General features: G+C 58.4%; 1 protein-coding gene across 1 annotated transcript; it reads right to left on the reverse strand.

The window, feature by feature from the left end:
* Positions 1–1,195: 1,195 nt before the first annotated feature.
* Positions 1,196–12,795, reverse strand: TMEM179 (transmembrane protein 179). The gene is made up of 4 exons (XM_061159535.1): positions 12,409–12,795; positions 6,429–6,566; positions 4,743–4,821; positions 1,196–3,412 (listed from the first exon to the last, which is right to left on the reverse strand). The coding sequence occupies exons 1-4, from the start codon at positions 12,711–12,713 to the stop codon at positions 3,233–3,235; spliced, it is 702 nt and encodes a 233-aa protein (XP_061015518.1). The 5' UTR covers positions 12,714–12,795; the 3' UTR covers positions 1,196–3,232.
* Between the last annotated feature and the right edge of the window lie 12,674 nt (positions 12,796–25,469).

Genomic DNA, 25,469 nt, shown 5'->3' on the forward strand with positions numbered 1-25,469 from the left:
GGGAGCCCCGCTTGTCCGGAGCATGCATGCCACCTGGCACCTCTGAAGCTGCCAGCCTGGGGGCAGCAGAGAGGGGACGGGGAGCGCTGAGCAGCAGGGTCGCCGCCCTCGGGACGCGGCCGTCTGGGTCCCGACGGCCCCACGTGGGCTGTGTGGAGCCCGGGAGCACCATGACCGTGTAGCCCATGCAGCCAGACCGAGGGGGCCCTGCGGAGACTGACCCTGGGTCCTCTCAGATGCAGGGAGGGAGAGGGGCCTGAGCAAAGCAGAGAGGCCCCACCGGGGGAGAAGCCCCCCACAGCCGAAGACGGGAGTCCGCATGCCTCCTGGACTCCTGCCGTCTGCCCCCATGGGTTAGGTGGGGAGACGCCGGTTTTCTACTCAAACACTGCCGCCTCTTTCCTCCTGGAGACATTGGCCCCAAGGAGGGAAGTTGGGAACGATTTGCTTTGGATTCACTTCAGCAGCTGCTGCAGAGGTCGGGGTGCTGTGCAAGTCGGCACCCTGGGGCTTCAGGGGCCGGGGCACCTGTCTCCAGGGTCCCTTCGGGCTTCAGAACTCAGGGAGCCCTGAGCCAGGAGCCCAGCGGACAGAGGCCCGCCTCCGGGGGCAGCGGCCCTTGGGGACCCTCCAGCATCACAGCTGCCACCCTCACAGACGCCAGCCGTCCCCTGCGCCCACCCCACCCCCTGAAGAGGAGGGGGCAGGCTAAGTGGCAGATCCAAGCCCACAGGTCTCAGCACCCCCAGCCCTGAGCCCGTCGTGAGGGGAGCACCCGGCAGGGACCGGGCTCCCCGACACCCCTCCTCACGGCCCACCGCTCTCAGCTCAGGGCTTCTGCAAAGACCCGCTCAGCTCCGGAGGGTCCGCAAGACCTGGTCCCCTGCTGCTTTTGGAAAAGTATCGCTCAAGGCACACCCGACAACCTGGAGAATCCTGAGACACGAAATTCGTCCTCACACCCGAGAAGCGGCGACGGGGAGCAGACAGAACAGAACCCACGAGGAGACGCGCAGATGGTGACCGCAGCCGCGGGGGGCGGGGGCACTCCCGGTTCCCAGTAAGTCTGGGAAACTCCGGGAGCAAACACAGAAGGCAGTGTTTCCAGTCTTAAATTGAAAGCAGACAGAACAACAGAAACAAAGGCAAACGGATGGATAAAGAGATGCCTAACCATTCACGTTAGAGGCTCAGGTATTTTTGTTTTTATTTTGACTTGAGAAATAAATACATTTGCGTTGAAGAACCTTCACTTTCAGTTAAGCTGGAGTAGAATTAAAATAGGACGTCCATTACCAAACAGCAATGGGGAGAAGCAGGCATTGAGGAAGCAATGGGGCAGACCCTCCTCAGGGGGCCCCAGGGCACAGCCGGCCCCTCCTGTCCAGCCTCAGGGGGCCTCCCCGGCCCACTGCTAGGCCACCGGCTCCTGTCCCAGGACCCCCTCCCCGAGGCCGGCTGTGCCTTTTCCGGGAGCCCCCAGGATGGGGAAGTCTGGGGATGCCAGTGCCTCTGGCCCGGGACAGCCTATGTATCAGTGACAGTTCCGCCCTGCAGGTGGCCCTGTAAGTGGACACAGGTCTCTGCTGGTCTCACCAAGGGGCTGCCCAGACCAGCTCCAGGCCATCCACAAGTGCCCAGGCTCACCCACACCCGCAGCAGAGCCTCCGGTCCAGAAACCCACATCCAGGTCCTGCTCCGCCCTCTAGGGCCCAGATGGCTGCTGCCTGCTGGGGGGATAAGGCAGAGCCACCCCCTTCTGCGGGGAACAGACCAGGAGCTCTCAGGGGCCAGTGGACTGGGCAGGCAGACCCCCTTGGGGGCCTCAGGTTCTGTCAAAACCCTTCCCCAAGTACCCTGCTGCTCTGGCCAGAACCCCCCGCCAGGCCAGGGGCCTCCGTCACGTCCGCCCCGAGCCCCACTCCTGAAAGGTGCCAGCCGAGCACATCATGACAAGTGACCTGCACCTCCCTTCCCGGGCCCAGACTGCCTGCCACACGGGGCCCCTAGACACAGGCCCAGATCTGTGGCCCCTGGACGCCCTGGGCCCCTCCTTTTAGGGAGATCGAGCCACTGCAAATGAGCACGCAGGCCAGATCTGTCTCCTGAGCCGGGGGCCCTGAGGGGCGTCCACAGCCAGGCAGCCCCCAGGTGGCTCAGCACCAAATCTCGGGTCCTGGGTCCCCCTCACCAGCTCCTCCGCCTACTGCCACGGGGCAGGACTGTGCCCTCAGGGCCCCCTGAGATGGGAAAGCGACCCCTCCTCTGGGGTACGGGGGGCCCTGGGGATGAGGGTGCAGACAGCTGCCCGCTCTGGTCTCCACCCACACACGCACGCTCGCACACACACTTGTGCACGGGCACACGCATGTGTACACAAAACACGTTCACAGACGCTCACACCTCGTCACGCAAGCTCATGTGCACACACGCACGCTCGCACACACTGACCACGTGCACTCACATCACACACACATCCACACCCTCACACGCCTCACAGGCACACACACACCCGCGGTGGCACCAGGCCCCTCTCCCCTGCAAGACGGGTCACCCCCACACCCGTCTCCACCCCACAAACACAGGCCCAGCCCACAGGGGGGCCCCTGGGGCCACCCCAAGTGAGGCCCCCAGGAAGCCCGCACCATCGCTGCGGCCTGACTCCAGACCCACCCACCATCCTCTGCTTTCCCAGGGGCTCTGGAGCCGGAGCAGAGGGGGACTCAGCCCCGGGGGGCGCCGGGGCGAGGGGCTCCTTCCCACACGCAGTGCTTGGCTCGCAGGGGGCGGGCTCCTCGTCCCCTGCACGCTTCAGAGGGCGGGTGACGGGAGACGTGTGGCCACTGCTGGCCGCTGGGGTCACACTGTGGCCACAGGCTGCGGCCACGGAAGCTGGCAGGAAGTCACAGATGGCGTCTAGCCGAGGCCCGCCGGGGAGCGCGACCACAGCAAGCCCACTGGCTGGGGGCCTCCCCCAGGCTCACCCCCGGGACGGGCGGAGGCCCCTGCTTGGAGCCTGGGGGAGGCTCCCCCGGCCCAGAGCTGAGGGCGGCCCCACTCCCGCAGGCTGCCAGGCCCGTTCAGGATGGGAACCGGGTGCCCGGGGAGGGGGTCGCTCAGCACTGCACACAGAGCCGAGAGGAGGCATGCGAGGCGTGGGGGCTGGGCAGAGCCAGGGCCGCGGCCCAGAGCAGCACGCGCCCCCCAGCCCTGGCGAGGGGGCCGGCCGGGCCTAGATGACGGCGCTCTTCTCGTCCTGGAAGGCGGCGCGGGGGGCGGGCCGGGCCAGCAGCAGCTCCTTCTCGTGGACCAGGTTGTCCAGCAGGTCCTCCTGGCGGTAGTTGTGGTAGACTTTCAGGAAGGCCAAGATGGTGATGGCCAGCCAGGCCAGCCACGAGGCCCAGAGGCCAAACTGCAGGGGCGGAGAGCGCGTCAGGAGGCCAGCCAGGTCCAGGGGCCACTGCCAGGGGCACCCGCCCGCTGCCCAGGGCCAGAAAGGATGGGGGCATCACCCCCAGCATCCGACAGCCCTCTTGGCCCCAAGCCGTGCCCCTGCCTCAGGAACACTGCCCACCCTCACGTCCAGGGCCCAGGGCGGGGGGCGGGTACTGGGCTCCAAGGAGAGCTCGTTTCATCTGTAAGGGAGCCTCTTCTAATCGCTGGAACAAATTGACCTTTATCTGCTGTTTCCAAACAGTTGGAGGGGAAACAATTTAATCAGAACCAGGCTCCAGGCACAATTAAACTGGCTCAGTGGAAGGTGTCTGTCATCACTCAGCCCACACCCTCCTTATCTAACCCAGACAAACTCGGGCAGGAGCGCTTCCCACAAAATTTACATGAAGGTGTCTCCGGCAGGCTCGGCTCATCTCAGCTGGACCCACCGATGTCCGGCCCCCCAGCCCCCACCCCAGAGGGCACCTCACTATGGAAAGAATCCTCAGGCCGGCCACTGGCCAGTGCAGGACCAGAAGTGGACCTGGAGGCTGGCGGGACCTGCCCAGAGCCGAAAGAACCCGCCTGCCCAGGCACCCCGCCATCCCTGCCATCAGGGTCATCGTCAGGGTCAGGCACAGATTTTGAGGGACAGACCCTCTCTGACCACATGTCCTAACACACCTGTGTCCAGCAGACGGGGTCCCTAGACTGACGCATGGTCTCCTGGAGGGAAAGGGATGAACCTGATCCAAGGGCAGGACTGGCAGAGCAGCGTCTCCCCAACAGTGGCTGGGGGCTCCTCCAAATGCGAAGGCCCCCTCCAGATCCCCTCCAGAGACCCCCTCCCTCAGACCCTGCCCCGGCTGCTTCACTGGGGACTCACCGTGGGCCCTCAAGCATCTGTCTGAGGGCCCACATGGCACCAGAATCAGGATCCAGACTCCTGCCCCAGCCTGCAGGCTCAGATGAGCAGCACAGAGCCACCCCTCACCCACCAGGCCTCCTGCTTCTGCCCTTAGTTCAGGCTGTTCCCTCCTCCCAGGATGCCCCACACCCCACACCTCCCCACCCGCACAAAAAATGCTCTGCCTCGGAGATCCAGCCCTCCTACAGGAAGCCTTCCTGACTGCTCCCCCAGCACTGTGCTCACTGTGTCTCCTCTGCCATGACAGCATCCTTAACCAAGAGTCTGTTTCCTCCTGGATGTGGGGGAGTGGGGGCGGGGCGGGGTGGCAGGGCTGTGCGCTCAGTGAATAATCAGCGGTGAGTGGTCCCCTCCCTGCTACCCGGGCAGCCCTGCCTACCTGGGCAATCGCAAACTGATCATAGAAGGCAGAGTTGTCCACGTTCAGCTCCAAGTCGATGCCCTGGAGCTCTTCACAGCTAAAACGGCAAGACGCAGGGGTGGACGGTGACCACTGGGGGTACCAAGCAGGGGGACAGCATAGCATCACCCCCAGATGGCGAGGCGCTGTCCCCAAGGTGGGGCAGACAGGGCCCATCCGTGGAGCAGGGACCCTGCAGATCTGACCCCATCTGGCCCTGGATGGTGGGGGCTACCAGCCCTGGCCATCGCTCCCCTGAAGCCCCCGGCCCTGGCCCCCATGGCCACATGGCACTGCAGGGCCAGGGGCTGCAGAAGCAGGGGTGTGGGTTGCAGCTTCTGACCCCTCAGTCCCCAGACTGAGCTGCACGGCAGCCCTGCTCGAATTTCCTGGGCATCCAGGGGGCACCCCTTTAACCACCTGGGGCTGGCAGCACAGGCCAGCAAACCCAGCAGCAACCAGCAGGACACCGTGCAGTCCTAGGGACCTCCACAAACTCCTTGTCTGCGGACAGGCTGGGCGGGCTGGGCCTCCGAAGCCTGGAGTGGATGAGGCCTGGCCTCAGGGACCTGTAGCCTCTCAAACGTCAGGACACATTAATGGGAGCCTGGTGCCCAGAGAGAGGGAGGCCCAGAGGCCCAGGCACGCCCCAGAAGGAGTTGGGGGTTGAGGCTGAAGGGCTGGAAATGGAGTTCATGAGGGTAAAGAAACTCTGGGTGCCTTTCCAGAGGAGCCCAAGGCCATACCCAGCGGCCTGCCCGTGCTCTGAGGGCTCGGGATGGGGGGCAGGCGGTGGTGAGCAGTCAAGTGTCTGGGGGCTCAGTGGGGAGAGCCCACACAACTCAGCATGGGCAAGACCCCCACACTCAGAGGGGCTGCCCTGCTGTGGACCCTGAGGGGGTCACCCACCCAGGGTGTGCAAACCATCCTCTGTTGTGCGCCCCAGGCTTCTGCAGAGGCAACAGGGACCCCCGGGGTGAAGGGGCAAGGCAGCAGGTAGGTGCCCCCACCCCTGCCTCTCACTTCAGCTCTTTTGTTATTTATGTGTTCAAGTTCCAGATCAGATTTTTCTTAGAGAAAGAATCTGGAGCCTCTGGAAGAGGTGAGGTCCCTGCCTTTCCAGAGTCCTGGAAAGTGGATACTTTCCTGGATACTGGATACTGGATACTGCCCTGAGGGCCAGGCAGGGGGCAGCCCCAGGCCAGGGTCCGGCAGTCACCATGCTCCACCTGGGCTGCCCCCAAGCCAGAGACGGTCCCTCACTCAGGGCCCAGAGCTTCCTTCCCAGCCCGAGGCCTCTGTCCCCAACCCCCTCTGACCAGAAACTCCCAGTCCTGCCCCTCGGCACCCCGCTCACTTCATCTTCATCTTCCTCCTAGGACCTGGAGCCCACCCCGTGGGGTCTCATCATCTGACCATGTGCTGGCTTTGATGGGGAAGCTGGAACCTCTGACCTCCGGGACCTCCACCCCCAGGGTCCTTGGGGGACCTGCTCTGGCATGAAGCTGTGCCAGGCTCCCTGAACTGGGAAGGGGGTGCAGACCAGCGGCGGGGCTAGCCAGAGGTGCGCAGGCCGCAGGGGGCACCGTGGGGGCACCATGGGGGCACGGGGGGGCTCTTGCGGGAAGAGGCTGGTGGGGAGTCGGGGTGGGGCCCGGGGCGCACCTGTGGGGCACGGAGCCCTTCTCGGTGATGGCGTCACACCACATGGTGAAGCCCACGCTCACGATGGTGCTGGCGATGAAGACCAGGAAGACCACGAAGGCGCTGACCAGCAGGTTCAGGAAGGCGTAGAGAAAGGAGCTGCAGCAAGGGCAGGCAGGGCGGTCATCATGCCCGCCTGGCACCCCAGGGGCCCCGCAGGGCCAGGCGGCGGGGTAGGGCAGCCCCCGGCCCTCAGGTTCCCAGAGGACGGGGTGGGGCCGAGCAGCGTCCCTGCCCTTCCCGGAGCGTCCGTCATCCCACAGCCCCGCTGCCCAGCCCATCCTCCCAAAGCCCAGGAGTGCGGGCCATCTTATAGCAGAGACGGGGCCTCTGTTTAAATGCAAGTCCACCTTGTTCCAAAGCATCAAGGCCAGCACGCACACTGGCAGGCAAGACTGCCTCTCCCGGCGGCTCACCCTCGCGGGCACCCACCAAGGCCGTTTACCCGCACAGCCATCAGTGCGGCTGACCGGCGCCTGCACTGGGGGCCACGTGACCCTGCTCTGATTTCCCCACTGGAACCTGAAAGGCCAAGGGGTGACCAGGGCAGGCACCTGGGGGACCTGGGGGGCAGGGCTGAGGGGGCGGAGCTCACTCAGGGCAGGACTGCACTGCCGGGGAGCGGGGGCGCCCAGGGCCTCTCCAGGATCCACATGGGCAGGTCCCCACTGGGATGCTTTCAGACGGCGCCAGTATTTGCCCTCCCATGGGGCACGCGAGGGGGCATGGTGGGAATAACCACCCTCCAGACTCTCCAAGCCACCCACGAGCATCCTGTCTTCTCCAAACCACCCCCTGGAGACCCAGAGCCCTGCAGGAGAGCAGGTGGCCCAGCTGAGGCTGCAGGGGGCGGGGGGACAGGGCTGTCCCACCGAGAAGGGCCAGGCGGCAGAGGGAACTCCCTCAGGGGGACAGCAGCCCAGCCCCACCTCCCACCTGCCGCAGGTTTCACGTGAACATCAGTGCTTTCAGGACATCAAATCTGAGCAGAATGATTGGCCAAATATGGCTTCACAGAGAACATTCATCAAACAAGGTATCGTCTGGGACCTCAGCCAAGAAAACATCAAAGTTACTGTCCCCGCACGCGCTAACTGTTGGCTGAGGCCAAGGGGTGTTGGACATGATCTATCCATCGTCCACCCCCACAATCTGTACTGAATCCCACAAGCCCGGGAGGGCTCCTTGCCCTCTGTGCGGACAGACACCTTCAGGGAGCCCTGGACAGCGGGCCTGAGACACAGCCGGCCCGTCAGAAAGCTGCCCCTTCCCACCTCTGAGGGTGACTTACGACAGTCTCTGAGAGACAGAAGCCCCAGACACTCCAGCCGCATTCCTGTAAAAGGGGCACAGTTTGGGGGTCTCCATCCCACAAGACGGGCTTCCCTTATGTCTCAGCTGGTAAAGAATCCGCCTGCAATGCAGGAGACCCGGGTTCGATCCCTGGGCTGGGAAGACCCCCTGGAGAAGGGAACGGCTACCCACTCCAGTATCCTGGCCTGGAGAATTCCATGGACTTTATAGTCCATGGGGTCACAAAGAGTCGGACACGACTGAGCAACCTTCACTTTGATCCCACGAGACAGGGAAGGGCCCATGCTGGGGTCCCGCCGGCTGACAGCCGCCTCTGACTCTTCCCTCACTTCCTGCCAGTTTCCTTGACATCTGCCCCAGGCTTCACAGACTTTTGGAGAATCGGGTGTGTGGGAGCCTCACCCGGCCCTCCAGAGCTCCCAGTACAGGAATGGGAGCCTGGCACTCACGGGGTTAACTCCGCCTTCCTCCTGCCACCTCCCAGGGCGCCCAGCCTGGATGTGCCGTCTCCATGGTGACAGCTATCCTGGGAAGCCCTGGGAGCAATGTGCAGGCTGAGGGACGCGTGTGGGCAGGCAGATGGGTTGTGTTAACCCAGCACTCCCCAGCCGTCAATCACACACCACGGCCACCTGGACGCGCAAGGCTGCCCCAGGCCCCCGGGCCTGAGACTCACCCTCAGCTCAGCCAGAGGCCTGACATGGCGATGCCCCAGGAAGACACAGGCACCACGGATCCATGGACCCCTCCCTCCAGGCAGCAACCAGGGTGACTCCCCCTGTACAAAAGCAGCCTCCGCCCCTGACCCTTCACACCTCCCGGGCGCAAGTCAGGGGCGCCCACTTTGCAGACACAGTCTGCACGAGGAGGGAGCTGGCACCATGGACTCCGTGTCGAGACCATGAGCTTGAGACCCAACTGTGAGCCCTTCACACAGAGCAAAGGGTAGGATTCCACCCTCAGTCTTGGTGGGCGTCCTTGGTAGTCTCTGAGGCTGGTCTCTTGAGAGATTAAGGTGCACGCTAAACCCTAAGCAGGTAGGACCTTCTGAAAACCTGAGTCTGACCAGGGCAGTGGGTCCTCTGTGTGCTGGGCTCCAGGGGCCACCACTGCCCCTGAGAGCCTTGTCCACCACACGGCTCTCTCTACTGCCCCTCCCAGCCTCCTGGCTCTCCTTGACCCACCCCAGACCTGCTCCCCTGGTCTGTACAGCTTGACCAGCTGCGCCAGAACTGGCTGCCCGCAGCTGACCATTCTGCCCATGGCAGGTCCAGACCTGGCTGACCCAGCGATTCCAGAGGGCTGACCCCTTGGCCAGACCGCGAATCTGCAAAGGCATCCGGGCCCGTGAGTGGCTGTGAAGCAGCAAACCTCAGGATGCAGCAATCTTTCTGTCCTTCATTCAACAATCACTAATTTGGTGACTCCTGGGCACCATGCCCGATGCTCAGCCCTGAGCACACAGAGGTGAGCAAGGCGTGTGCCCACCTTGGGTACAGCCAGCCCAGGGTCCCCTCGGATGGACAGCCATGACCTGGGCATCCACAAGAGCTTTGACCAGGTCCTGCAACCAGAAGAAATGGAAGAATGACACTCATGACAGATGGCATCACAGCTGACCGACTGCCAACAGGGTCCTGTGATGGACAGGGTGGGGCAGGGGGACACAGGTGGACAAGCACGTGGCCGTAATTCCTGAGGGCCGAGAAGGACATTCTGCAACAGATGTGCCTGGAGAAGAGAAGGCTGGCTCAGCCTTGGCCGCCATGGTGGAGGCCACTGGTGGCAGGACAGGTGAGCCCCTGGAACTGATGCAAAGCGACAGAGGACCCAACATGTTCCTCCAACCAGGACAAATCAGTGGAGCAGAGGCTCCCTCTGTCCTCGGGGGACGGGTGCAAGGAAGGAGCGCGGGAGGCACGTACTCTCTCAAGCCTCAGTTTTCTGTCTTTAAAACAGGGATGGTAAAAATTCTAAAAAAGAAAAAGAAGGGAGATATGCGTATGACTGATTCAGTTCCCTGGTGGTTCAGACGGTAAAGAATCTGCCTGCAATTTAGGAGACCCAGATTCAATCCCTGGGTGGGGAAGATCCCCTGGAGAAGGAAATGGCAACCCACTCTAGGATTCTTGCCTGGAGAATTCCATGGGCAGAGGAACCTCATGGGCTACAAGTCCATGGGGTCCCAAAGAGCCAGACACGACTAAGCAACCTTCACACATGTATACATGATTCACTTTGCTGGATAGCAGAAACTAACACACCATTGTAAAGAAACTATACTCCCAGAAAAAATAATTTGAAAAAAGAATGGGGATGCTGATGGTTTCACAGAGCTGATGGACACCTTCTATGAGACGATGAAGGATAGAAGCTGACCCCGGTTCCTGCCCAGCTTGTGTGAAGTGGGCGGCGTGCATGACCAGGACTCCTTTCTTGCAGGCTCTGGGCTCTCTGCACCCTGCCTGCTCCCAGCCTCTGGGGTGTGTGTGTGTGTGTGTGTGTGTATGTGAGTTGCTCAGTCATGTCCGACTCTTTTGCAACCCCATGGACTACAGCCCGCCAGGCTCCTCTGTCCATGGAATCCTCCAGGCAAGAATACTGGAGTGGGTTGCCATGCCCTTCTCCACCAGCCTCTGGTGGTCCCTCTGAAATCTCACATCTCTCAGAGCCACAGGGGCTGAGCACCACCTAGAGAGCCACTTAAGTGTCCTCAGCAAGTAGGCGCTGAACACCCTGAGGCCACTTATCTTGTCGAAATGAGCAGGAACCATGGGCGTGAGCTGATGGTCAAGCCACGGCCCCCACCTGGCCAGTGCCCACTGCCCTCAGCTTCGCAGACTGAAGGGACCTGTGCCTGCCCCACCTGCCGGCCACCCGTCCTCTTCCTCAGACCCCGTCTCGTAATCAGAGTTCCTCCAGCCCTGACCTGGACCAGAGATGCTGACCGCCGACACCGCGCTTGGCAACGTGGGTGCAGGTGAGGCCTCACATGTCTCCTCAGGACACAGCTGTCGTGAAGGTTGAGGGAGGGATGAGCGGGGCAGGTGCCCTCCAGGACTGACCTGGGCTCACCCCACAGAGCCCCCACCCTGCAGCACACAGAGAGCCCCCCCCCAGCTGACCCGTGCCTTCTGCAGACCCCAGAACCTGAGTCCACTGGGTTGAACCACATCCTCTACACTGGCCCACGTCGGCACTGCAGTATCTGAGTGAGACCTCCCTGGGAAGTAGGGTCTTTGTGGGCGTCACTAAGCTCCAGATCTCAGGATGAGGTCATCCTGGATTTAGGGTGGGCCCTAGGTCCCGTGACTCGGGTCCTCCTAAGAAGAAGGAAACAGAGAAGAGGCCCCGTGGAGACTGGAGTCACAAAGACCCAAACCAAGGGACATCAGCGTGGCAGGCGGCCACCGGGAGCCCGGAAGAGGCCTGGAAAGGATTCTCTTCCCAGACGGAACCAACTCTGCCAACTCCTCAGTTTTGGGCTTTTGGCCTCCAGGACTGTGGGAGAATAAATCGTTTTAAGCCCCCAGTTTGTGGTGCTTTGTTACAGCAGCCCCAGAAGCTCATGCACATGGGTTGCTGGGATTTCACACCTTCCCGGGTTGGGATCCCCCAGCCTCACTGGTCCCTTTCCTCTTCAGCTTGCAGCCTCCCATTATCTCTCCACCCCTCTCTCCACCCCAAAGCCAAGAGCTCTCAGGGGCCTCTGCTTATCTCTTACCTCCCCCCAAAAGAAGTGAAAAGCCACTCAGAACTGCCAGAAGATGATGGATGGGGTGAGTGGGGCAGAGTTTGGGAGAAGGCTTGGACTTCCACCTGGACATGAGGGCTGGCAACAGGTAGGATCGGCCTGTGCAGGAGCTCTGGCCACTCCAGGGTGCGGCGATCCATGGCCTGGGCATGGGGGGCCCACAGTGGGTCCCATGGGGTGGAGGCCCAGGGGGTGTGACCGCTGAGGACCCCACCCCAGGGAGCCACATCATCCTCTCTCACAGAATCGAGCCAAGACAGGAAAAGGTGAAGAGGAAGACGGAGGCCAGGAGGAAAGGAGGCAAACGGGGACCTCACACGCGAGCCGCTCCCTCCCCACATCCCCCAGCCAAGGTGTGAGTGCCGGCCGGGGGCCTCGAGGGGCTTTCCTCCAGCTTCCCTCCTCCACCGCCTCCCTTCGCAGGAAGATGGGGACGCGGGGAGGGTCCCCTGTTAGTCTGGTGGGCCTTCTGCCTGCCCGTTCTTCCCCATCCACCCAACTCGACGGGGAGCTGTCCGCGGTGCTGACGGGTGTGGGCCCAGCAGAGCCAGCGAGGGAGGCCCAAGCCTGCTCAGAGATGACGATGCAACATTTGCGCCCCGGGGACGTGGATGGTGACGCGCACTTGTCCAGAGAAGCACTGGCCTTCTACGGAGACGGCCATGGCCCCTGGGTTCTGCGTGGAGACAAAGGGCAGTTTCCCTGGAAGTGATGAGCCACGCCTGATACTTCAAGGCCTCTGGAACCATGGGGAGATGGAGGGGCTCGCACTCCTCCTGGGGGAGCGGTGGGCACACACGGGGCGCCGTGCCAGGGGTGTGGGCTGCGTCTGTCGGTGAAGGGCAGCCGTGAGCCCCCCCCCCCCCCACTTACCCCTCGTGTCCCTTGCAGAGGAAGAAGAGCGCGCGCCAGGCGTGAGCGGCGGCGAGCAGCAGGGAAAGCAGGCTGGCGAGCAGGCTGAAGCGGCAGGCGGCCGGCGGCCCCCACTCCTGCACGGTGAAGCGCTCGCGCTCCTGCACTGTCAGGTTGGCGCTCAGCCACATGCCCTCGGTGAAGAGCAGGCAGCGGCCGCGGAAGTCGTGGCCGTTCTCAGACAGCGGCACCACCACCACGAAGCTGAACAGAAAGGCCAGGAAGTAGCAGACGCACTGCGCGAAGAGGAAATTGTTGAGCGCCATGGCGAGGCCGGCGGGCCGAGGAAGCGGCCGGAGGACACGGCGAGGCCGGCTGGGGACGCGGGGAGAGGGGCGCCGGCCGGGAGCCGGGGCCGCCTGAGTCTCCCGGCGCCGCGCGCAGGCCCGGCCGGAGCCGCGCGGGAGGCTGCGCAGTGGCTGCGCCGGCGGGTCCTGCGCGCCCCGCCCGGGACGCGTGCGCAGCGGCCGAGAGCCGGCCGCGCCTGTGGTCAGCACCGCGGACAGCTGCCGGCGGGAAGGCCGCAAGCGGGACCGCGGGCGTGGGAAGGCCACGCCCGCCGAGAACCGGGGAACTGGGGCACCGACGCGGAAGCGGAACGAAAACCAGGAAGCAGGAGGACCGCTATGTCGGCTTACGGAGAGCCGACTCTGGGACCAGGAGTTACACGTGGGGGCTTCACATGGAACGGTTCCCTGGTTCCCAGCACCCACATCAGCGTTAAGGGGCGAAGGCCGGGAGAGAGGCACTCAGAGGGACGCAGGGAGGGGTGGGAATGAGGTTTGCGGTCCAGGCTGCAGCAACTCTTTTGGGGTGGGGGTGGGGGGGCCGGGCTTGCAGGAAGTGTGCGGGAAATGAGACAGAGAGCGGAGAAGCTGGGGTCATGAGAACGACAGAGGTCATCCTCGGAGCCGGGAGCCGGGAGCCAGGAGCGGGTCTGTGAGCTGCTTTGCTTCTCCACCACAGCCCCCTCGGAAGGGCCATCTCTCACATGGCCTGACAAGCACAGCTCCGCGCTGGTGCTGGTGAGATAAACAATGGATGCCCCAGCACCTCATTAAGACAGCCTTTGCTGAGATGGAATCTGCTGGTGCATTAATTAATAGAATTAACGCCTTTTCTGGTTCCTTTTGAGACCGAGGCACGTTTAGTCCAATTCCCAGAGCAGAGAAAGCCTCCTCCTAAAAGGAACTGCCAAGTGGTTTAAAATTACATCAGCGTTTTTGTTGCAAGCATGAAAAAATCATTTTGTTTTATTGCCAAAGTAATATAGGCTCATTTTAAAAGTCAAGCCACATAGAAACGTATAAAATAAGAAGACAATGTCTCCTTCTTGTCCCCCCATCCCACCCCCACCCTGCCACACTACCAGGATGACCACTCTTCACAGTCCGGCTCCTGCTTTTCTGGGCACGCTGCTAAGCACATAAGCACACATGACCACAATTTACACATATGCTTTATACTATACACACCATTCTGCAGGTTGATTCTTTAATTCAGCAATATGTCATGGACATTATTCCCTGCCCACACATAGAGATTTACTTCATTCTTCTTAATAACTGTGTAACAGTCGATAATTATGATGATTCCACAATTTGCATAACTGTTCCTCTTTGGGTAACTGATTAATGCCTTTCATTTTTGCTATTTCAAATACTGTTGAGTGAGTTTCCTCATGCACATAGGCTGTGCACTGCTACAAGTGCTTCCTAGAAGAGAAATTCTTAGAAGAGGAATTGCTGGGTCATGGGTTTGTGTGTTTTGAGGGTTGGCAGAAATTAGCAAACTGCTCTCTTAAAATGTCATACAAATTTACCTTTATATCCATATTTCAGACACCTGCTCCAAAACTGAGAAAAATTGGTTGTTTTAAAATTCTATCAGTCTTATATGGGGGGAGGGGGAATCTCACTGACGTGTAAACTTGGGTTTCCCTTATCATTATGAAGCTGAGCATCTCCTATGCTGGTGCCATTTGTAAGTCTGTGAATTGCATATCCGCTTGGCATTCACTTGAAAGTACACACCAAAGACCAGCCTCAGGTCTGGGACAGCAGCCCTTCTCTTGGAGGAAACACACAGGGTTTCTGCTGCTGTTGAGTTCCCTGATTCAACCAATGGATCCCACTCAGGAGATTCAGTGACACTCCACCCCCCACAACTTGGAGAAGAGCTGAAATCCATGCATTCATTATCCAGTGAAAGTGAAAAGGGAAGTCGCTCAGTTGTGTCGGACTCTTTGCGACCCCATGGACTGTAGCCCACCAGGCTCCTCTGTCCATGGGATTTTCCAGGCAAGAACACTGGAGTGGGCTGCCATTTCCTTCTCCAGGGGATCTTCCCAACCCAGGGATCAAACCTGGGTCTCCTGCGTTGCAGACAGACGCTTTACCATCTGAGCCACCAGAGAAGCCCATTATCCAGTGGATTGGCTAATTTAAACACCTCAGGGGACTATCCTGGTTGTCCAGTGGATAAGAATCTGCCTGCCAGTGCAGGGGATGTGGGTTCAATCCCTGGTCCAGGAAGATCCCAGATATCGCAGAGCCACGAAGCCCCTGCATCACAACTACTGAGCCTGAGCCCTGGAGCCCGGGCTTCCCCCACAGGAGAAGGCACCGCAGTGAGAGAGTCCTTGCACCACAGCCGGAGAGGGGCCCCCGCTCGCTGCAACTAGAGAAAAGCCACACCCGGCAACTGAGACCCGGCACGGCCAAAACAAACACATGCTTTTCTTAAAATTTACAAAGAGAGACATCTCTGGAATAGCATATCTATTTTTAAAAAACACACATGAGGGGGTCTTACACTTTAAAAGCTTGGCCAAAACAAAGGAGACCATGACAGCTAAGAGGCAAGTGACCCAATGGGACAACCACAGAATAAATTCAAATGATTATTAAATATCTACCATCTTTTAAAGTCTTTATTGAATTTGTTATAATATTGCTTCTGTTTTACGTTTTGGTTTTTCGGCCAAGAGGCACGTGGGATCTGAGCTCCTCAACCAGGGATTGAACCCACATCCCCCTCACTGGAAGGCAGAGGCTTCCGCTGGACCCCCGGGGAGGTCCAAGATCTACCACTGCAAAAGGTCCAAGACTCCAGCATTTTTAGAGATGAGTTCCACTTACCCCTCAAAAGTCATGGAATTCCCTCGTCATTAAAATACTTTCAATCTATAGAAAATGTGGAAAACTCCAAAATTCATATTTTAGAAGTCAGTGTTGCACTAATGCTAGAATTCTCTTAGAATAGTGAAGGAAAGAAAGTAACGAGAAGTTGCATTTACAAATACTGATGTAAAGAATTGCAAAGGAAATGTTGGCATCTTGAATACAATCCAATGTAATAAGAAAATAAAACATTATCAAGCAGAAGTTATTAAAAAATGTAAGAACAGGTTAGCTTTAGGTAATTTATCAATAATTTATTACATCAACAAGCAAAGGAGAAAATTGCAAATTTTTCATCCAGTGATACCCAAAGTCATTCATATAACTGAATACCTGTTCTTTTTTCTAAAGTCTGTGTGATAAGAAGAAAAGTACCTGAATATGATTTAAAAAAAAAAAAGCTACCTTAAAACAACAGCAGGGAACTTCTCTGGTGCTTCAGTGGTTGAGTCCGTCTTGCAATGCGGAGTGTGCATCGCACCCTGATCAAGAAGCTAAGATCCCACAAGCCGCAGCTAAGCCCGTGCACCGCCACGAAGAATCGGAGTGCCACAACCAAGACCCAACACAACCTAAGTGATCAATCAACCAGTTTTTAGAAACAGTGTATATAAAAAAGCAACAGCAAAAATCTGCACCCATTCAAATCAGAAACAAGACAGGAAGTTGCACTCTCACACCTATTATAATCTGCTTGGCAACTCTACCCAATTAAACAAGTCAAAGAAAAGAATGAGCTATGTATCTATGGAAACAGACAGAATTATATTTATTGGAGAATATGACTATATGGGGCTTCCCAGGCAGCACTAGTGGTAAAGAACCCCCCTCCCAAAGCAGGAGACCTAAAAGACCCGGGTTCCATCCTTGGGTGAAGAAGATCCCTGGGAGGAGGGCAACCCACCCCAGTATTCTTGCCTGGAGAATCCTGTGGACAGACAGAAGCCTGGTGGGCTACAGTCCATGGGGTCGCAAAAGAGTCAGACATGACTGAAGCAGCTTAGCATGCACGCACACGTAACTGTATGCCTACAGCGCTCCAGATACCCTGCTAAGGAAACACTAGGATTTACAGGAGGATTCTGTGAGAGGAACGGACGGACGTGAGACAAACACACAAAACTCAACAGCCGCCATCGTCTAAACCAGAAGCTCGGGTCCGCTTCTCCGGGAAACAGATGCTGAAGACTCTGAAATCCACACGCGGCAGCACCCATGAAGAGGTGAGGCGGCAGAACCCGGCAGAGGGGCTGTCGGCCTGGGATGCAGCTGCAAGGAGGCCTCAGCCAGTCCCACGGGAGGCTCTGAGCGCCCGCAGACGTGTCCCAAGCCGAGGCCACGGGATGTGGCCATGGCGGGCATGAATTGTCTCTGCTGAGGCAGCTTCCTGAGGCAGAGGGCAATTTCTAGAGAGAGTCATGCTTGTGGCCCCTGAGCAGGTCCGCCTGTCCTGAAGCAGGTGTGTGCCCCAGATCACAGCATGCACCGTAGTCCACACCCTGAGCAGCCCCGACCCATGGACTGCACAGAGACCCCAGGCTTCTCGAAAGCTCTACCGGCTGCGGAGCTTTCCCTTCTCTCTCCGCCAGGCCCAGACTCACAGGCGGAGCGGGTCTGGCCCACACACCCTCCTCTCCTGAGTTTTTCCGGGTAGATGCCAATGAAACCCCGCCCCTGCAGCTCACCTGTGACTTTCACCGCGACCCCTCGATTGAAGTGAGCTACTTCCTTGTTCAGGCGGACTGCCGCTGCAGGGCACGACTTTGTGAGGCAGCCCGTGCGGGGCAGACCTGGCCATGTGGTCAGCTGAGGCCCCGTGTCAGGCCCTCTGTCTCCACCAGGGCCAGTGGCTGGTCCGGAGCTATTGCATAAATGGTGGTCCCTTCTGCCTTGCTCCAAAACCTGAGGGTCTGCACTGGTGATCCTGCTGGGCTTATAAACTCCGCGTAGCATCCGTTCCCACATAAATACCTCTAACACCATAGGCACAAGACCGGCCCATTAGTATGGCCCGAGCACAGGGTTGCCCACATCCCAGCTTAGAATTTCTGTAGGGTCTCTCCTGCTCCGGGAACAGCCAAAGCTGCAGCCTTCCTTCCACAGGACTCAGTAAATGAGTTGGAGCAGGGCCCCCACATGTGAGCTTCAGGCCCAAAGAGGCCTCTGAGCCTGGTCCTTCCTCCACCTCAGCGGCGGCAGGCGCTGGGCTGGGCGGTCTGCTCTGGCATCACAGAGGGCGCCCCAGCATGCCGTAGACCACGGGACCCTACACGCACGCCAGAGCGGCGGGCCCTGAGTCTGCATGGCTCCAGCGTCTCCCCGAGGCCTCGCACGCCCGCCCCTGCCAGCTCCTTCCATCGGATGATCACGGTCACGGGGGACCTCGGGAGAGTGTGAAGTCTGTCCAGATGGTTCAGGCCCTTCGGCAATGCAATGACAGAAGACAGGAGAGTTAATGCAGCCCTGGGGCAAGACCGTAGTGAGCCTTGCGTTTCCTCCCACACAAATGCAAGCTGTCGCCTCGGGTAAAAAGGAGCGTATCGGCCACACGAGTGGCCGGGTGCCCGGTGCTGCGGGCCCATTACTCTGCTCCGGCAGAGACGCCACATCCAGGCGGGGCCGTGGTTCAGATTTCTATGTGGTTGCGTTTGCACAAGTCCACTGTCATCCTCCGTGGGCCCGGGGGCTCAAGAGAACGGCGGGAGCCGGGACTCCTGAGTGTTTGTTCCAGGAGGCTCCCTGGGAAGCAGACTCCGGGGGTCAGGGAAGGGCTTGGGGACCCACAGGGGGGAAGGTCAGGACAGACCAGGATGGGGCTGAGCTCCCAGGCTGGCCTCAGCTGCCCCTGGGGCCCAGGGCCTCCCCTGTCCACCAGTACTGACCAGTCCCGGGGAGCAGCTGTCCCGGGCGGAGGTGACCCCTCGTCAGGCGCAGGGAGAGGGTAGTGCTCAGGGAAGCCGGTAGACTGAGCCCAGCTTCTGAAGCAGCTCCGCCGGGGGGCTCAGGCGCCGCCGCGGGGCAGGCCTGCCGAGGTCGAGAACCCCGCCTCCTTGAAGCCAAGCCCTGGGTCTGGTCCCCCACTGTTTCCGCCCTCATCACGGACTCTCACACTGGCCTTCAACCGGACCGCAGGTGGCTCAGCTGCCGGGCAGCCTTCTCCAGCAGCGGCACCAGCTGTCTGATCCCGCAGCTTTGTTGTGATTGTGTTGCTGCCGCCAGGCGCCGGCGTGGGGCGCAACAACCACGGCACGCCCCCACCCCAGGGTCACACCCCGGGCGCCGGGGCCGCAGCGTCCCCAGCATGACCTCGCCACCAGCATCAGCGCCAAGGTCGCCGGTCCCACCTTCATGCTGTGTCTGCAACTGACTCCAGGGACCACACGGGAAACAGACTCGGGGCTTTGTGCTTTGTGGAGCAGGGGAGGGGCCTCCTGGAAAAGAGCTGTGAGTGACCAGGGGCAGCAGGACGAGACCTGAAGTTGCTCAGTGACTCAGAGGCAACGAGAGCCAGCTGACCCCACCACAGCAGCCCCCGAGAAGGGTCCCAAACTGGAGCTGGGACTGGACCTTTCACCCCCAGACTGGCCGGTCACTGGACATGGACTCCCCCCAAGGAGGCACTGCAGGAGCTTGCCCCCTGACTTCAGCTGCCCCCAGACTGGCCTGCGGGGAGGCGGCTGGTGGTCACAAGCAGGTGAGGGAGCGGACACCTCGGTCCTGCGGGGCCTCCGTGTGGCCCATCCCAGGCCCCCGGGAACCAGCCAACCACTGGGAATGGAACCCCGGCCACAAAGTCCCCGACCACGAGGAGACTGGAGGGGGCACGTGGCCGAGACGAAGGGACATCCACGCTGCTGTAGGACAGAAAGTGAGGCTGGTGGCCCAGAGGGAAACACCAAGCTTCTGGGTGACCATCTCCCCGCCACTGAAGGCCAGTCCTTCCCAGAGAAACCTGCAGGGGTGTTGCCACTCCAACCCAATTCCTAGTTTTTTACTTTAAACTTTAGTTATAAAGAACGGATTTTCCATGATTGTCAGAAAGTTATGCAAAGTGTTAAGCACTGCCATGAAGCAGGTATAGAACAACACAGGGCAACGGGCTAGAGGGACCAGACACAGTTCAAGTGCACGGGAAGCTGGCAGAGGAAAAAGTGGCCCACCCGTCCGGGGAGGGGGGGGCGCTCACTGCACAGAGATGTTGGCACAGCCGATCAGACGTGTGAAGGAAAGTACGTGTAACCCTACCCTCATCCCAACACAAAAATAAGCTCAGTATGTTTTAAAGGACCAGAATGCAAAGCAAAACAAGAAACATCCAATAAGAAAAAAATGTAAGACTATTTGCATAATTCCAGGAAAGGGTGACACTTTCAGCCAAGACAGAAGTCCAGTAACAAAAAAAAGAGAACATTCAACCATTATACAAATGTTAAATCCTCTATGGCAAAGTAAAACACATAGCAATTTTAAAATACTACATTGTGTGTATGTGTGTGTGTGTGTATGTGTGTGTGTGTATGTGTGTGTCTGTGTGTATGTGTGTGTATGTGTCTGTGTGTCTGTGTGTGTGTCTGTGTGTGTCTGTGTGTATGTGTGTGTCTGTGTGTGTATGTGTGTCTGTGTGTGTCTGTGTCTGTGTGTGTCTGTGTCTGTGTGTCTGTGTGTGTCTGTGTGTCTGTGTGTCTGTGTGTGTCTGTGTGTGTCTGTGTGTGTCTGTGTGTCTGTGTCTGTGTGTGTCTGTGTCTGTGTGTGTGTGTGTCTGTGTGTGTGTGCTAGTCGCCCCAGTCGTGTGTGACTCTTTGTGACCCCGTGGACTGTAGCCCACCAGGCTCCTCTGTCCATGGGATTCTCCAGGCCAGAATACTGGAGTGGGTTGCCATTTCCTTCTCCAGGGGATCTTTCCGATCCAGGGATCGAACCGGGTCTCATGCATCGCAAGCAGATTCTTTACCATCTGAGCCACAAGGAAGCCTATTACATGAGTATACTACGTATTAAATAGACAAACGTTACATTTGTGTGTTTCAAACACACGAGAACTGAGTCTGAAGACAAACACCAGGGCCTGTAGCTTGCACGGCTGTCTCTCCATTTGCAACAGAAAACACGCACAGCCCGTGTAATCCGGGGGTTTAATTCCCCGCCTGTACAAAGAGCTCCCGCAGACTGAGGAGACGAAGGATAAACGGAGGGTTCATGCAAGTGGAAACACAAGCCTGGATATGGAAAGCTGCCTGCACTCTCGGGCAGCGAGGAGACGCAAATTAAAACGGAAATCACTCCGAACGCAAAAGGTCAGTAGTAGGGGTGGGGGGCGGGTGTGTCCAGGCCGGGAGGCGGGGTTCCGGCTGCGGAGGGAGACCGGCTGGGTCTGGGGGCTGGGGCACATCTGAGAAGCTGCGTCTGCTCCGTCCTCCGCACCCCCCACCCCGCCGCCACCGGATCTTCCTCCTGTAAGGACATATGTCCATGAATGTTTATCACAACGCTCTGTGCCTCCCAAACGCAGAAACAAGCAGAATGTTTACTAACGAGCGCCAGGCTGAATACACTCCTGTGCCTCCTCGATGGAAAAATACACACACGAGAGGAGCCAGGGCTCCGGGCTTCGGCGGGAAGGATGAACCAGCACAGAGCGAAATCTGAAAAGCAAATCGCAAAGTAACGTGTGCGGTGCTGTGCGTTCTGCACGTGCGGAGCCTGGCTGTTTATCTGACGCACAGGTGAGACGGGTGCGCCCGGAGCAGGAGGCGGCAGGCCAGCCCGCCGTCGCCTCGGGGGCGCGGAGCCTGCTGGCGGCCCGGGCCCACGTCCGTCCGTCCCCTCTGGCCCACAGGTTCCTGATGCCGCTGGGGTCTGAAGGAGCACTGTGCGACTTCACGGCGGTCACCCCAGAGTCAGATGCGGAGGCTGCTTTCGGGGCCTGAGGGCGGCTGGCAGCTCCCCCAGCGTCCTGGAGGCAGGATTTTGTCTGCCGAGCGGAGTGGAGGAGGAGCAGCGCTCGGCCTCCTCCTGGCCTCCTCCCAGGCCTGTGGCCAATCGGCTGCAAACCTTGCCTCTCTGAACCTTTGCCTCTTCATCTACAGGTTGGGCTAATATCTCCCCACCGCAGGCCAGGCGTGTGTGGGGGCAGGGCCACGACCCAGGGCTGTTCTCAGGAGGACATCCATGAGCTCTTCTCCGTGGACCGCGCCTGGGCACCTGCTCCATACTGGCCCCGGGTCAAGCACCGGCTCCCCGTCCCGGCCCCCAGACCTGGAGGATGGGGACCAACTTCTGACCCTGTGATGCAGGTACCACAGCTCCCCAGGGCATCACCACGCTGACCAGAGGAAGAGGCTGACCCGAGGAGGGCCCAGAAGGATCCGGACCTGGGAGGGCCCTGAGGGAGAGAGCCGGGGACACACAGGGGTCACGGCGCACTGCCAGCTCTTCAGAGTCGGAGAGTCACAGATGGAAGACTCTGGAAGGAACGCCCCCGTCAGGCCTCACCACCTCCTCTGGCCTGGGGGAGCAGGGTTGGGGGCGCTGGTGGCGGGAAGCGGGACACACAGCAGGAGGGGAAGGCCTCCCACCAGGATTCTGGATTTACAGATTCCTTTTTGCTTTGTGTATGTCTCACTGTATTGCAGCTTATGGCTTTCCTGTATTCTTTGTGAGCTTTTCTATTTGCCAATTAGAAATATCTTCCTTTGTCCCTCTTAAATATTTTGCCCTGAATTTTATTTTCCATGATATAAATACTGCGTTACTTACATTTTTTGGTATTTTTGATAGGGGTTATTTTTTCAGCCTTTTTTGTCATTTGTTCTAATTCCATTTGAAAGTCCTAACCTTTTAACACATTTACTTAACCCATTGACATTTATTGTGATTTGTGATAAAATAAAGTCTTACTTTATATTTTCTATTTTATTTGTTTTCCCCTTTCTTACCTTATTTTACAGAAAAAAGCTTTTCTTATTCCATTTTTCCCTTAGCTGGCTTTGAAATATTTACATTCTATTTTCAATCTTCTCTTGATTGCCTGTAGACTTAAACTTACCATTTTCTGGCAGTGATCTGGGCTTAGACACCCTCAGAACAAGGCAAGGCTTGCAGTGTAATTTTATTTCTCTCCATGTCTCACGTCTCCCCCAAGCCTCCCCTAAGCCTCCCCTGTTGACCCCACAGGGAATTTTAGCTTCAGAGTGTTAACATTTTTACAAGTGATACCTATTGATTTGAACTTCACAATGTGCTACCTTTTTTTTTTCTTGCATCTTCATCCTCCCCTGTGAAACGTGAACAGCAGCCCCTGACCCACAGCCTCACCGTGAGGATCAAGATAGGCCTTCTGGGTGCAGCTCTGAGCGGAATTCTAACAGTAAAACAATAACCATCGCCGGCAGCACCTGCCTTCCCTTTCTTCCTGCTGAAACACCTCTCCTAGCAGCTCTTTCAGAACGGTGGGTGATGGGAGCCAAATGTCTTTCTTCCACATAAACAATGGACTATCCAGGCATTTCCTCCCAGAACAGGGAAGACTTTTCTGTCTTGTCACTTCCAACATGGAGAAGACAGGTGTCAATGTCATCCCTGCTCTTTTTCAGTAACATCCCCTGCCTCCTCCTCCTCACCCAACTTGGAAGCCTTTAGGATTTTCTCTGTATCATCACTTTGCACTTTAATGTGTCCAGAAGCAAGTTTGGTGTGTGGGGGGTGGGGGGAGTTGTTTGCACTGATCCTGCTCAGCACCTCATGGTCTCTTCCGGCGAGCTTGGTTTACCCCCCAGTTGTCTAGAACCCCAGAAGATGGGTGCCGGGGCATTCAGACCTGCAGGCCCCATCTCAGCTCATCTTGTGTCCTGACTGTCCCTTCGCCTCCGTTGTGGTAAAACCTTCAGCTCCCCGTCCCAGCCCACTGCCTCCCGGTGGCATCTCCAGGCTTCATGCAGCCCAGCCACAGACACATGTTGGCTTGTTCCTAATGACTATTTAAATCCCAGGCCTCTCGGTTTCTCCGACACACCCTCTGTCTCCCTTCTCAGGACTCCAGTCCTGCGTTTCAGATCCTCTCTGCTGGCTCCACTGACTCTGCTGCCTTTTGTTCTCACGAAGGCGCACATCCCTTGGAAACTGGGTATTATGTGACGGTGAGCTCACCTTAGCTGTGGCTTCTCCCCATGAGGCCCCTGATGTTTTGCCTGCCACACCCTTGGGGGTGACAAGGCCCTCTCATGACGAAACCTCAGTCTCTTCTGAACACTCTTTAGAAACAGGCCTTGTCCTTGGCCTGCTGAGTCCAGTTGATCAAGAATCCCCCACCCCCGGGACTTCCCTGGTGGTCCAGTGGCTAAGACTTCGCACTCCCAATGCAGGGGGCCCAGGTCCCACGCCTGGTCAGGGAACTAGGACCCGGCACAGCCAGACTCAATGGGCATGAATCTGAGCACACTCTGGGAGATGGTGAGGGACAGGGAAGCCTGGCAGGCTACAGTCCACGGCATTGAAAGAGTTGGACACGCACAGCGACTAAACAACAGCCAAGTAAACAAATAAACAGAATCCCCAGCTCCTGACCCCCAGCCAAGCCCCGCCTCTCCCACCTGGGATACGCCCCACGTCCCTCTGGGTCACTTTCCATCCGTTCCCTCACCCTGCCCACCAGACCCTGAGTTTTCAGAGTTGAGCCCAGTCTCTCTCTCCTATTGCAATAGTCTTGAATAAAGTCTTCCTTGCCATATCTAAACGTGTTCGGGGTAATTTTTTCCTCTTTTACAAAAGGAAGGCTAAAGGCTGAGACTTACCTTCAGTCTCCAGTAAGAGTGGAAGGGCAGATCATGCCCAGCTGAGGTGATTGGGTCCAGACCGGGCGTGAGTGCTGCATACCCCTCCCAGAGCCACCAGATGCCAGGACATGCCCTGTCCCTTTGAACCAAGATCCCACTGTCACTGATCCTAGTTTAGGCAGACCCTTGATCACTGAGCTTGACCCCAGGTCGGGGGGCGGTGGGCAGGGTACAAGAGAAGCCAATCACTGCCTGGTGAGAAAGCCTCGTTACACACAAGCATCCGTGCTACAAGAGATCAAGGAAACGGCTTGCACGGGGGGGGGGGGGGGGGGGGGGGGGGGGGGGAGCCTTTATGGAACCGAGGGCCCCGTCCGTGCCCTGAGCAAAGCTTGTTTGATGTCTAGGTTGTCCCACACCCAGGGATGGCTTTGTCTGCCACCCACAGAGCAGATGTCCCCGCTCACCATTGTGAAAAAGCTGCGGCCACAGACAGAACACGGAAACAGTCTCCAGTTGCAGAACATCTGGGGGTTGGGGGGATGAGACGGCGGCGGCGCAGGAGAGGGTAAAGAGACCAGTGCAGGGAGCACATGTTTGGAGAACTTCCGCCCTTTATTTGGCACTTCCTTTTTTAAAAGAAAATGTTTATAGCCCAGGAAACCAAGAGAAGAACCAAACATAAAAAACTGCCATGCCCTACGATCAAAGGCCAATTGCAGTGCATCGAATTTGTGCACAGAGGCAAAGAAATTGTTCCTGAAAAAAAAAGTGCAAATTGCTAGTTCGCTGCATGTAAATGAACCGTTAATTGCTTTTTGCAAACAATATTTATGCAAATGGTCTCCCACTCTGCAAGGCTGTGCAGATAATGCCCTCACATCCCCATTTGTCACCAGCCCAGCCGGACCCCCACCGCACACTCTATCTTCTCCCTCCGCAGTCCTGGGACCCTCTCTGCCGCCTCCTTCCTCCTTCCTCCTCAGCACCTCTGCTCCGATATCCTCCTCCCTGAATCCTGACTCCTTCCTTCCATACATGCAGGTCCTGCTATCACACCTCCTATCCC

Source organism: Dama dama, chromosome 13 (assembly GCF_033118175.1).
Source record: "Dama dama isolate Ldn47 chromosome 13, ASM3311817v1, whole genome shotgun sequence".
In the NCBI taxonomy this organism is placed as follows: domain Eukaryota; kingdom Metazoa; phylum Chordata; class Mammalia; order Artiodactyla; family Cervidae; genus Dama; species Dama dama.